Source organism: Suricata suricatta, chromosome 3 (genome assembly GCF_006229205.1).
Source record: "Suricata suricatta isolate VVHF042 chromosome 3, meerkat_22Aug2017_6uvM2_HiC, whole genome shotgun sequence".
NCBI lineage: Eukaryota > Metazoa > Chordata > Mammalia > Carnivora > Herpestidae > Suricata > Suricata suricatta.
This window is the reverse complement of record NC_043702.1, coordinates 57,210,526-57,223,325: the sequence shown is the minus strand read 5'-3', so window position 1 is coordinate 57,223,325 and position 12,800 is coordinate 57,210,526. Positions and strand designations below refer to the sequence as shown.

The window sequence follows — 12,800 nt, the reverse complement described above, 5'->3', positions numbered from 1 at the left end:
ACTTTCTGAAATTCGATAATTTTGCTTTCAATTCCAGGATTGTAAGTGGAAAATGTATATGGAGATGGACGGGGATGAAATTGCAATAACCTACATCAAAGACGTGACATTCACCACTAACCTACCTGATGCCGAGATTTTAAAGATGACAAAGGTAGGGTTCTATTTACGGCTTAAAAGCTTTTTTGAATTCACAGATATCAAACAAAGACATTAAAATCCCCCAGCAGCGTGCCTTTGTGCTTGTCCATGTTCACGTCAGCTCAGCCTCACGCTGCCTGTGGAAAGGCACATTTTATTTAGCAGATTGAGATCATAATAGTTTTTTGTTAAAATTCCATGTATGCTATGTGAACTAAAAAGTACTACAAGAAAGTGTCATTTTTAAAAATTTTCTTCTCTTATTTTTTTATGCTTACTCTGTCATCTGTTAAAGGAAGGAAAATGGCAATAGTGAAAATATTTACCTCAATTTTGAGGTCATTTTTTAAACTTCGAAAAACGTGTACAGAGGAAGGCTTTCATGACTGAGGCACCTGTTGATGCCTTCTGGCCTCCTCGAGTTCACACCTCTGGCCAGAGAACACCTCACTACTTTAGGGTCAGTGGTAGAAGTATGCTCTTCACAGCACAGAAGACGGACTCAGAGAAATGCTTAGCTTCTCCTCAACATGGGGGAAAAAATCAGTTCTGTCCCAGGAACACTGAGGACGTACATGTGAGACTTCAGTAGGAGAAAGTCAACCACTCAGGTGAATGACCATGTTACCCACCAAACCATCACTTGAAACTTCACAGAAGCCATTCTTTAGGACATGATGAACTGTGTATTTGGTTGCAGTGAAGAAAGTGGGGTTGGAAGAAGCACAGAAGAACCCGGGTCCAAATACAAGTGGGGAAGTGAAGAGTCTTCAAAACGATAGCATTAGACTTGCAAATGTGTTCCCTTCCCAGGCATAAGATTGCTAAACATCCAAGTCCTTTTAATTTATAAGTGTATTCATCAAGTCGACTGATTTGATATTCATTGTCGGAATCTTCTGAGTAACTGGGAGTCATTTCAATGGTGTTATTTATCTGTAAAGGTTATGATCTGGCTTTAACTTCCCTTTATTTTGTTGGGACATTATGTTTTGATGTATTGAAGACTGGCCAGATCCTTGCTCTTTCCCCCCAGCCTATGCCATTTAGAAGCAAGATCCAAGTCCTTGCCTGCTAACAGAAGGAAGCTGCTCATCGCAAAAATGATGGGGTACAGCTGTAAAGCCAAACACAGGTGTTTCTGGTATAAGCCCCATATGCACTCCCAAAGAGCCACATCTTGTACAAAATCACACACCAACATTAACTGGGGTTTATAGGAAAACTAGGGTTGGGGCAGACCATCCAAAATCTGTAGAACTTTTAACATCAACAGAATCATAATAATCCTAATTTTAAAAAGAAAAGAAAAAAAAAGAGCCCAGTTAAATATCTACCACACGTGCTTTGTACCCATCTCAAGGCCAGTCAGTCATTTGTAGCCATAAGTGTAGAATGAAAGGGTGGTTAGGAGAGTAAAGATTCACTTATGATAAAGACCATTTGCATCAAAATTAAAATAGGATCCAAGATGTCAGGGTAAAAAAGTGTCCTAAATCCTTGGGCTGGTCTAATAATTAAATTAACATAAGACAGATTAACAAGAGAAAAATTTAATTTTGCACATACAGGAGTCACAAAGATATGAGACTCAAGGGCAAGTCAGGCAATTGAGGGTTACACATGCCATCCTGAACTAAGGAAGGAGCCAGGGGCCTGGGACTTCAAAGGGGAGGAAGGCAATTCAGAGGAAGATAAGGGCAGATGATTGTTAATTAGAAGCTTGCCCTGCCATGCAGATAGGTCTTTCAGATTAAAAGAAAAAAAGTATCTCTGATAAAAGCTCTCTTTCTGGGCCAGGTGCCCTATCTAAATTATTTTAGGCAGTTATGGGAGAGGTAAAAGTTTTTCTTGAGTCTGCTGGGTTTTGATGGCCTTCAGCTAAAAATATAATACACACGCCAAAGTGCCATGTTTTGGGGTGACATAGTCTCCCCTTGAAAGGCACAGGTGTCTTCATTAATCCTTTGATTTCATACAGCGGGGAAATGTCGCCACAGTTTCATCTGCATGCGCAGTCTTGCTGGGTAGCCTGATGGAATGAAAAGCAGAGTGGTTGTTGAAGCCACTAACCCAGCCATTGCTTGCACTCAAGGAAGGCACTTCTGAGTCTGTATCGTTAAAGCTTTCTCTTAATTATGAGAAGCTTTCTACGATGCTTCAAAACATTAGCATGAATAATGACTGACCTAATGATAGGACTGAGTGGTAGGTATATCAGAAAAGAGAAGATCATGGGACTAAGACTAGATGTTTATTATTACAGAAAAACAGGTCTTATGAAAACTAACATCCAGATCATTAGCACGTTGTGAGTAATCACATGTGAACCAACACCATGACTTTCATGATAACCTGTCATTATCCCCTATTTGCCAACCGCATATGGCATAGCTGGCCTCAGAGATACATGCCATGGAAGGGCAGGCTCTATACCATCCTAACTTTTGTTTTTTCAGCCCCCATTTGTAATGGAGAAGTGGAATGTAGGAATAATGGAAAATCAAACTGTAGAATGCACTGTCACATATGAGGTAAGCCTGGGGTTGGGGAAGGGTGGGGCGCCGGTGGCTTTACCATCAGTTTCTCAGTAGGAATGTATTAGCTCCCTCAAAGTGCTTAAAATTGGAAGAGAAATTCTTTAACCAACGTGAATATGGGAAGATTAACATAATTACTCTAACGAAATGTTGGTAAGGAAAGAGAACAGGATATTCTCACCTAGCTAAAGATTGAGATAGTAATACATCCATTCATCAGCTAATGATTGAACATCTTCTACATGCTGTGTTACATGCTAGGTCCTGGGGTTATATCAAAACAGAGCTCTGCCTTCTTAGTGCTTTGAGTTCACACGTAGATCAGTGATTCTTCACAAGGACAGAGCACAACTCCTACTATCACCTGGTGGGGGGAGAGGGCTATTATCAAAAGAGATTCCATATATAAAATATATAGAAAAATCTATAGAAAGTATATATAGAAAAAAATATATAGAAAAATAGAAGAACTGACACTTTAAAAAATATGCTACTGAAATTAAAATTCATATATTTAGTAAATACCTACTGACAGTTACTGTTCTGTGATTATGACTAAATCTATACTCTCTCTTGAGGTTCCAGTGAGAGGCGGTCGATAATAAATAGGTAACAAATAAGCAGAGAGTGAAAAGCGGTAACCAGAAAATAGTGAGACGTGGGCCATGAGACTGGGTGGTTAGGGAAGGCCTCTCCTCTGGCGAAGAGGCAGCAAGAACCCACAGGAAAGTAAAGCCCAAGCTCCTGAGGCACAGAGGACAAGGACAAAGCTGGAGAAGGGGGTAGGCTGGATCACAGAGCTTCATGGGACCACAGTGAGGAATGTGACTTACTGTAAACACAACAGGAAGCCAACGGGGTGTTTTAAGCAGTCTATTGCTTAAAATAATCTAATTATGTTTTTAAAATCAACAATATCTTAGGGGACCTGGGTGGCTCTGTTGGTTAAGCGGCCGACTTTGGCTCAGGTCATGATCTTGCAGTCTGTGGGTTCAAGCCCGTGTTGAGCTCTGTGCTAACAGCTCAGAGCGTGCAGCTGCTTTGGATTCTGTGTCCCCCCCACCCCCCGGTGCCCTAATCCTGCTTACACACTCTCGGTCTGTCTCTCTCAAAAATGAATATTTAAAATGTTTTATAAAAGCTCAGTAACATCTATATGGTTGGAGGGACATAATGCTTCTTCACAAGGTAGAGAAACCCTGCAGGACCAGGGTGGAAGGGAAGAAGGAGAGCACAGAATCTCGTGACACATGGAGATATTATATTAGCATGCATCTGCCATCAAAAGGACACGCGTTTCATTCATTCATTTGATTACTCATTCAGGAAACGTTTAGTAAGGATTCCCCAAGACCTAGGCACTACAACAGGAGTTTACACCTGTTTTATCTCACTAATCTTGTAGAAACACTGGGAGATAGGCTGCATTAGCGTCATTTGGCAGCTAGGGAAAACAGGCGCAGAGAGATAGGAGGAAGTCCTGAGGTCTGGGATGGTCGGTGGAGCCACACCCAGGTTCTCTGACTACAAATATAGTTTCCACCCTTCCTCAGCAGTCCTGCCTGTCCCCTTCCCAGCAGTAAGATGAAGGAAGTCGGCCTTAAATTGGACTCCATGCACTGCTGCATTGTGGTCTGAGCTGCCCAACTGGCTTTGATTCAGCATTAGAAATCTGTCCCCTGGACAGTCCACTTCTCCGGGGTGACCTGATGCTGGAAGCCAAGAAGCATTACAACAAACAGTTCCTTATCCTCACCAGTCAGGGAACACAGCTTGTTGGGGATGAGGTGCCTGAGAAATAGCATTAACTGTCACAGTGCTGTTTGTAGGACATAAAACCTGAACAAGAGCAGTTGATTGGTCCTGAGGAACACAGAATCTAGACTGTTCTGGAACCTGCTGACCAGCCCCCACTATGCAGGAAAGCCTTTTTAGTAACTTTTCTTCTCTCTCCTTCCTCTTCCTCCTTCTTATACTCTGTGACGACTTGCTACTTGTGTCCATAATTGTCACTTCAGGGTTTCTTAAACATATTTTCATAACCACGTTAAAGCCTGAGAGGCTCTTGAACCTGATTTGTGACACCCAATGATAAAGGGTTTCAGGATGAGAAGGCGGTTGGTCTTGATTTGGTATCTTCTCCTTTTTCTAGTCCTTATTTTTTAAGTACTACTTTTTAATGTTTATTTTTAATTTAATTAATTTTATTTTATTTTTAATTAATTTTATTTTAATGTTTATATTTTAATGTTTATTTCTAAGAGAGAGAGAGGGAGAGAAGGAGAGAGAGAGCAAGCTGGGGAAGGGCAGAGAGAGAGGGAGACACAGAATCTGAAGACAGGCTCCAGGTTCTGAGCTGTCAGCACAGAGCCTGACGCAGGGCCCGAACCCACAAACTGCGAGATTATGACCTGAGCCGAAGTCGGACAGTTAACTGACTGAGCCACCCAGACGCCCCTCTAGTCCTTATTTTTAACTCCCTACCTAGTCTCACTTTTCCTTCTGTTACCGTACACCTGCCATGGGGATAATCAATCCACCAAGCTTCCCACACTCATTCAGTTACTTTGAAGATCAAAGGCAGTCATGGGCAAAATAGGGGTCAGATTTTTATGTATTCAAATCTATCTTCAGGCACTCTAAACAGAAGAAATTGTTTTTCATTCCTCAGTAAGCAAAAAGGTAAGTTGAGGTTTGCCAGATAGAATAAATTCCGGGAGATGACAACCACATTTTGAACTATTATAATCCACTAAGAAATAAAGTAGCCAAAACTTTCCTTTTAGGGGCATCTGCGTGGTCAGTCAGTTAAGCATATGACTCTTGATTTTGGTTCAGTTTATGATCTCTGGGTCATGGGATCAAGCCCCACATTTGGGATCTGGGCTGACAGCACAGAACTGCCTTAGGGTTCTCTCTTTCTGCTCTCTCTGCCTGTCCCCTGCTCTTGTGCATGCACAGGTGCCCTCTCTCTCTCAAAATAAAAACAACAAACAAAACATTTTCCTTTTAATAAGATTATATTTAGGCAGGCTGTTCAAATATTTCACCTAGTGCATTATGATAATAGTGTTATCAGGAGTAAAATGTGAGTGACATAATAACAAGTTCCTTTCTTCCTGTTTTATAAGCACAAGCATTTCGTTGCAAGTTTCTCTCTCTCTTCTTTTTACAGAGTGATGTCAGAGCTCCAAAGAGCACTAAACATGTCCACTCAATTCAGTGGAGTAAAACGAAACCTCAGGATGAAGTGAAAGCCGTTCAGCTTGCCATTCAGACACTACTCCCCAACTTAGAGGGCAGCTCTAGAAGCAGGTCTGACTCAGGTGAGTTCGAGACGTGTGCTAGACCAAAAACCTTAAGTATCAACCTCTCACACCAGGGATAAGTGCCACTCTGTGAACAGACAATGTAAGACTTCCTTCTTCTATTTTTAGAATATTGGTTTTATAAACGGACTATAAGAACAGTAGTGATTATGGACTTATAAATATTAGCATGTTATAATAAATTTTAGTATTTGGATAACTAAGATAAAGATGAAAATTAATAATTATGTTAATAGTGGTAAATAAGAATATATATGTCTATTTGTACACTGACAGATTTAGTTTCCAAAATCATAGACAGATAGGAATCTTCTGTGTCACGCAAACATTCCTATGAAACCAATGCTATTACTGAGGCAATTTCTTGTGTCCTGAACACCATGGATACATCAAAGCATAGCAATGATAGGGGAAGGGTGGGAGGAAGGGAGGAAGGGGGGGAATAATAAAGGTACGGGAGGAGAGAGAACGAGAAGACATGAAATGCATATGACGAACAGTGGTGACAGTAATTACAGATGCTGCACTGAAACAATTTAGAAATTATACAGGGGAACGCTGGCTGCCTTGCTGCTAAATTGATCATTATTTGGTAGATTCAGGGAAGAGGTCCTGACCTTCACCTTCGTAGATGTCTAGAAACTCTAATACAACCCAGAGTTAGGCTCTGCAGGACTCCAACAAGCTAACAGATGCGTGGGAGACGGGTGCATAAACCCCCATGCAATTCACTTTTCACCAGGAGAAATATACCTGCCCAGCAAACCAGAAATACATGTTACCTGATCAGTGCATTATTTTTCCTGGTAAGAAAATATACCTGAGAAGCCATATCAGAAAGTTTTTTGGTGGCATGGAAACAAAGTGCCCTAATGACTGCTGTCACTGAGTTATGAGGACCTAGCTAAGTGTCCTCTACTCTCAGGACTGGCTTACCAACCGGACCAGATCTTTTCATAGGTCATATGGGCCAGCCAGGGGGGCTCAGCTTACTGGGCAGTACTTGAAACTCACCAACCAGTTTTTGACAGCACCTGCCTTTCTTTGTCAACACAGTTGATTTGGTTATTTTCTTTCACAATGAATCACAAGAAGACATTTTGGCCACCGTGACTGCACTGGAGTTTTCATCAGTTCAGACCTTCTCAGCCACACACATATTTTCAAACCTCTCTTAGGGCAAGCTGTTTCTACACACCACTAACCCGGGTAATAGGTGTTGAGTGTCACTAGCCACCCGTCCTACCAGGTGCACTGCATTTCTAAGTTCTTTTATTTGCTAATCCAACAATCTTGTTTTGCATGCCAACTATCACGTTTAAAAGGATTTCTTACTATAATAATTTTCCCCTCCCAAGTAATCAATATTTATGGAGCACATTTTACTGCTACGATCCTGTTTGATCCCTTCAACACTCCTATGAAATCTGTGGAGGTCCTCTCTCTCCACTCTGCTATATTTTTCCCTTTTACTAAAAACTGGTTTTCTGTTTCCTCAGCCCCATGACACAGAATAGCTCCCAACCACCTCCAAGTTTTACATGGTTCAAATCCCACCATTTTGAGAATCACCAAATACTTCAACAGTCCCAATTCTAGATTTCCTGGAGTAAGACTGTTGCGGTTTTTTTTCCCCCCAAGCATTCTCTTCTAGGCCAATTAACTCTGTCAGCAGGGAAGGGGGCGGCGGGTAGCAGAGTGGGGCAGGGAGGTGGTGAGGACATCATATGCAGTGAACTGTAGCCATATGGGTGGAGACAGGTGAAGACATTTCCCCAAAGAAGACAATGAGCAGATGTCTACCAAGTATCCTATACCTCTCTGATAGCTAAATCTTTTGGGAGAAAGCAAATTATTTCCTTAAGAGAGTCAAGAATCATCAATACCCTTCAATCTCCCAGTGGAATGGCTTTGGATAAACGTTTCCTTCTATTATTAACTGGAGAGGTTGCAGAATAAAAGGAAAGAGTGACCGCCCTAATGGCTCACTTCAGTTTTAGCTAGTTTGCCTCCCCCTTCCTTCTTCCTAGTATTTCTTTTTCCTTTTTGCTGTGAAAACTTAGAGGACACCACCTGGATCAGTTAAGATATATTTTTTAGTTGCAAGTTAACAGAAAATCCAACTTCAACTGGCTTCTTCCCAAATGGACCAAAGTGTAGTCCCAGGAATAATAGCCTCAGGGTCAATGGGAACTTGTTAGAAATGCAAATTCTCAAGCCCAACCCCTGACCTGATGAATCAAAAACTGGGAGGAGGGACCAGCAATCTAGGCATGCCAAATCTCGGAAACATGGGTTTCAGCTGTAATAAAATAGGTTATCTTCTGGACTACAGAAGTCCACAAGGCGGCTGGGCTCATTCGGGTGCAGTGAGAGAAGATGGCTTACCCATGTTGAGGACCAGGGACACATCTCTCCTTCTTTCCGCTCTGCCGTCTCAGTGTGTGCCTTTGCCCGCCACCTAGCTCCGCCACATTCACTGTCGCCACACAAAGATACGGCACTGTGCAGAGGCCACAAGAGGCTGACGCTTTCCCTGCTCCCCTGTCCAGGGGTGACAAAGACCAGCCTACACGCCACCAGCAGACCACCCTCAGGTTGCTTCGGCCAGAACTGAGCAACCTGTCCAGTCAGTCCTAAAGACGACGTTGCTGCATGTGGCTCAGACCAATCGGAGTCTGCCACTACAGCCAGAATGTGGTCGGTGTCCCGCACTGCGCGTGGCTCCAGGAGGGGGCTGGACGCAGGACAAAATCAGGGCTCTGTTAGAAGCTAAAATTTCAGAGAAATCAAGGGGAAGGTGAGAAGGCACTGCAGTTGGGTGAAGCTGTGAGGAGTGTCTGGACATAAGAGGTCACCTGTATGGGGACAAGTTACTCGCCTCAGACGTGTGGGTCACCTGTGCGGGGCAGTGAGGGAGGCTGCTTGCTGGGAGTGAGGAGTGAGCCTGACACACGCACGGCCAGAATAGCTCTGGGAGGACTCTGAGGGAGTTCAAGAACGTGGGCAATATGATTCAGGCCCTGGGGGCGGCAGAAAGATCCAAGGTGGGAGGGACTGGCTTATTCACTGAAATAGTGCTTATCAAATGCCTCCTGTTTTAATTCATCATTTTCTTTTACCTTAACTCCTGTTTGCTGTGAACCTTCATTTTTCATGGAGGGAAAAACAATTCTTATTCTTGGACTTCAGAATCTCTCCTCTGAAGACGTGAATGGTCTTTCTTCCAAAAAATCCCTAGCTGTCTCAACTGGCTGGAATCCAATTTCTTTTATCTGCATTAAGGGTTCTTGAGGATTGAAAAGTGCCTGCTGGCAAAAAGACTTTCATTTACTGAACATGCCCCTACCATCCAAAACACGCCAACAGCAATTGCTAGAAGTGACAACATGGCCAAGTGGGAAGAAGGTGGGATTCAGATGCCGAAAGACCTGGATTAGCGGAGTTGACCTTGGGCAAGTTCCCTGGCCCCCCAAGTTGTAGTCTCCTTGTTTATAGAATAAGATTATTAGTACTTACCTGAGAAGATTATTGAGAGGATTAAATAAGGTCAAGTAAGTAAAGCCTATGGAACAATGCCAAGCATATAACACATACTCAGTAAGTACAAACACCCTTATTTTTAAAAAAGTGTTTCTAGTAATAAAGGGAATGTCCTTATACCTAGCCTAGAACTTCTCTGAATGGTAAAGACTGAAGCATCCCGAACAGGCTTGAATTATCTCGAGGGAGTCTTATGAACTAGGCCTGCAGCTTTACAGTGGCTTGAAAGATGCTCATTTCCATTTCCTCTGCAGGTGCCGACCTCCAGTGGCTGGACGCTCTGAGGATGCGGCAGATCGCATCTGACACTTCTTTACAGCGTTCTCAGAGCAACCCCATTCTGGGGTCACAGTTCTTCCCGTATTTCAATGACCAGGATTCCTACGCTGCTGCTGTAAGGCGGACCCAGGTGCCCATTAAGTATCAACAGATCACACCTATAAACCAATCCAGAAGCTCCTCTCCTACTCAGTATGGACTGACCAAGAACTTCTCTTCTCTGCACCTCAACTCCAGGGACAGTGGCTTTTCCAGTCTTCCAAGTGACAACTCTTTAGAGAGGGGTCGGTACTCAGAGAGAAGCAAGAACAAATACGAGCGTGGTAGTGTGTCACTCAGTTCTTCTCCTAGGGGAAGGTACAGTGGGAAAAGTCAGCATTCCACTCCTTCAAGAGAAAGGTATTCTGGAAAATTCTACAGGGTTTCTCAGTCCACACTTAATACTCACCAGTCGCCTGAATTCAAGAGAAGCCCAAGTGACTGCCACCAGTCCAGGACCATACCGGGGATGCCTGTGCACACAGAGACGGACTCCAGAGCCAGTGAAGAGGAGAGCAGAGTTAGCGAAGGAGGATGGACCAAAGTGGAATACCGGAAGAAACCTCACCGGCCCTCTCCTGCCAAGACAAACAGAGAAAGAGCCAGAGGAAGCTACCGGGGAAGAAGAAACTTTTGATGAACTGAACTAGAGGAGTTTTCTTAAACAGGCTTTTTCTTTTCTTTTCTTCTTTTTTTAAGATGTAATGGATTTTGATATCTTCAGACAGAATTAACAAAAAGACAACTTTCCCATTTTGGGGCTTAGGAAATGCCTTCTAATTGAGACTACAGCCAAACCACAGCTAAAATGATGGGTGTTGGTTGCCCAAGGATGATAACCAGGCTTCAACATAACTATACATACCCGCACGCCCATACTCCTGAATTAACATTTTGAGAGGAGGGGATATGCCATCTCATTTCCCTAACCACCACCATTCTGGTTAGCAGGGCCTGGGCCAGGGGGAGGTTCAGTGGGGCACTTGTCCTGGGTGCAAAAGTTAAGGGGGCACCAGGAAGCTCAGTAATCAAGATACATACTCTAATGCAAGATTTAAATAAATGAAAATTAATGCAAAAATTCTATGATATACAGTCAAAATTCTACATAAATATAGGGTCAGTATTACTGATTTTCCCTCTTGTCTCAGACTCCAGTATGGCTTGGCAAGGCACTGTTACTGTAGATGCTGTTTTAAAACTTTGATATTTTGTTCATCATGAATCTTTGCATTAACTTAAAAAATACTGCATTAAAATATAATTTATCTTGATTACTGAGATGTTGGGAGTTTTTGTTGTTTTTCTTGAGGCCTCCTTAAATTTCATGCCCTAGGCAAGGGCCTCACTGGCCTTACCTGCCAGTCTTGACACTGCTGGTTAGTATTTATTTTAGTAAGATATTTGGATTCTTATCATGGTCAGAGCTGAAGTGATTTGGCTTGTCATTTTTAGGCAATAAAAGAGGTTATTGAACTTAATGTTGATTGTGATGCCTATCTCCTTCATTAAGGCACATCAGAAACCAAAGATCTAAACTGCCTAGGAGATTTGTGGTTACTGCTTTTCCAAAGCTCCCAAGGACTGCTTTTGAATATTATTTTCCACATTTTACTAAAGGAAAAGCAAAGAGGGGGAAAAAACAACAGTCCAAAAAGACCTCCTGGGATGTCAGAAATCTAAAACCTGAAAGGAAACAGACAGAGTGGGAGAAATAACATCACAAGCCAAAGGAATTTAAAATTACCAACATCCTTGTTAGAGCAAGACAGTAAACACCATCCTTGCAGCAAGAAAGCTCTAAGCAGCTGGGGGGAAAGAAGTAAACGGTACAGGTGGGAGGAACCTGCCTGCGTTCAGAACAGGAATTATGAGACCCAACTTAGGAAATTCTTCATCTGTTTACAAATCAGAAAGTCAGGAGGAAACAAACTTTTAGGTCAAATAAATAAATGTTTTATTCCAATACATTCTGAGTTCTGTTCAACAGTCACTAACCCTGAATATCAAGTGTCCTTTGCCCTGCACAGGACTCTCAATGCTCTGTAGAAATTCAAATGCCACACTGATAATTCTAGGGGGTCGAGTTCTCCTGTAGTAGAAACCAGTCATCAAGGACCATGCATGTTCCCAGAGGAGCAGCTCTGCTCTAACACAGTGCCTGGGGCCTGGTAGGGAAAACCTTATTTGGGGAGCACTAAAGTCAAGGTTATAGGAAATGATCTTTATTTACAAGGGAAGCTGTGACTTAAACGTTGATGCAATAATTCAATTTTGTAAGCTGTATTGTTTGCCACCTGCATTTATAAGCAAAAACAGTGGGGAATGGTCAAATCAGAGAGCAAGGTGCTCTCTTCCATCATGATTAACCAATGGTTCTAAGCTCCACCGTGATCCTTTTTCACAAAGCTGATAGCAACTATGGCCTGTTTTCAATTATTATTTTCCCTTGTTCTTTGAGTCTAAATTTAAAGAAAAATGGGCTAATAGAAAGTATGCTATCTTAATGGCATGCCACTTCCAAATAAGCAATAAAATTTCCTTGATTAGAATATTGGAGAAGTGGCTAAACATAGAACAGAGTCTTAACTAAGTCAGTCTGAAGGGACCACAAAGTATGGCTTTAATTACTAACCAAAATGGGCATTTTGGAGAATTATTTAAGACTCTAGTTTAAAAAGCATTACATAAATGATTGCCTGTTACAGGCTATTTTCTCTACTTCTTGCTTTCCTGGGCTATGGAAAGAGAATCCAGGCGGATAATGTAATGACTTAATGACCTCAGCCCTATTTAGTGTAGTAACTGAGGGCAAATTGGTTATCCCAAGAGCACACAAAACTGACCACTTTGTAATGCCTTTTGGAAAAAATACTGGTTAGCATCAATGCTCCTAGTCAAAACGAAACTAGAACGTCTGGAATCTGCT

General features: G+C 42.4%; 1 protein-coding gene across 2 annotated transcripts in view; it reads left to right on the top strand.

Moving 5' to 3' along the window:
- The window catches only part of MAP3K20 (mitogen-activated protein kinase kinase kinase 20), a 177,274-nt gene extending 165,922 nt beyond the window's left edge, over positions 1-11,352 (top strand). For both annotated transcript variants that reach the window (XM_029934371.1, XM_029934370.1), the window contains exons 17-20: positions 38-154; positions 2,601-2,675; positions 5,857-6,007; positions 9,808-11,352. In XM_029934371.1, the coding sequence (XP_029790231.1) occupies positions 38-154; positions 2,601-2,675; positions 5,857-6,007; positions 9,808-10,508 (1,044 nt within the window). In that variant the 3' untranslated portion in view covers positions 10,509-11,352. The remainder of the gene's footprint in view (positions 1-37; positions 155-2,600; positions 2,676-5,856; positions 6,008-9,807) is intronic.
- The last annotated feature ends 1,448 nt before the right edge of the window (positions 11,353-12,800 follow it).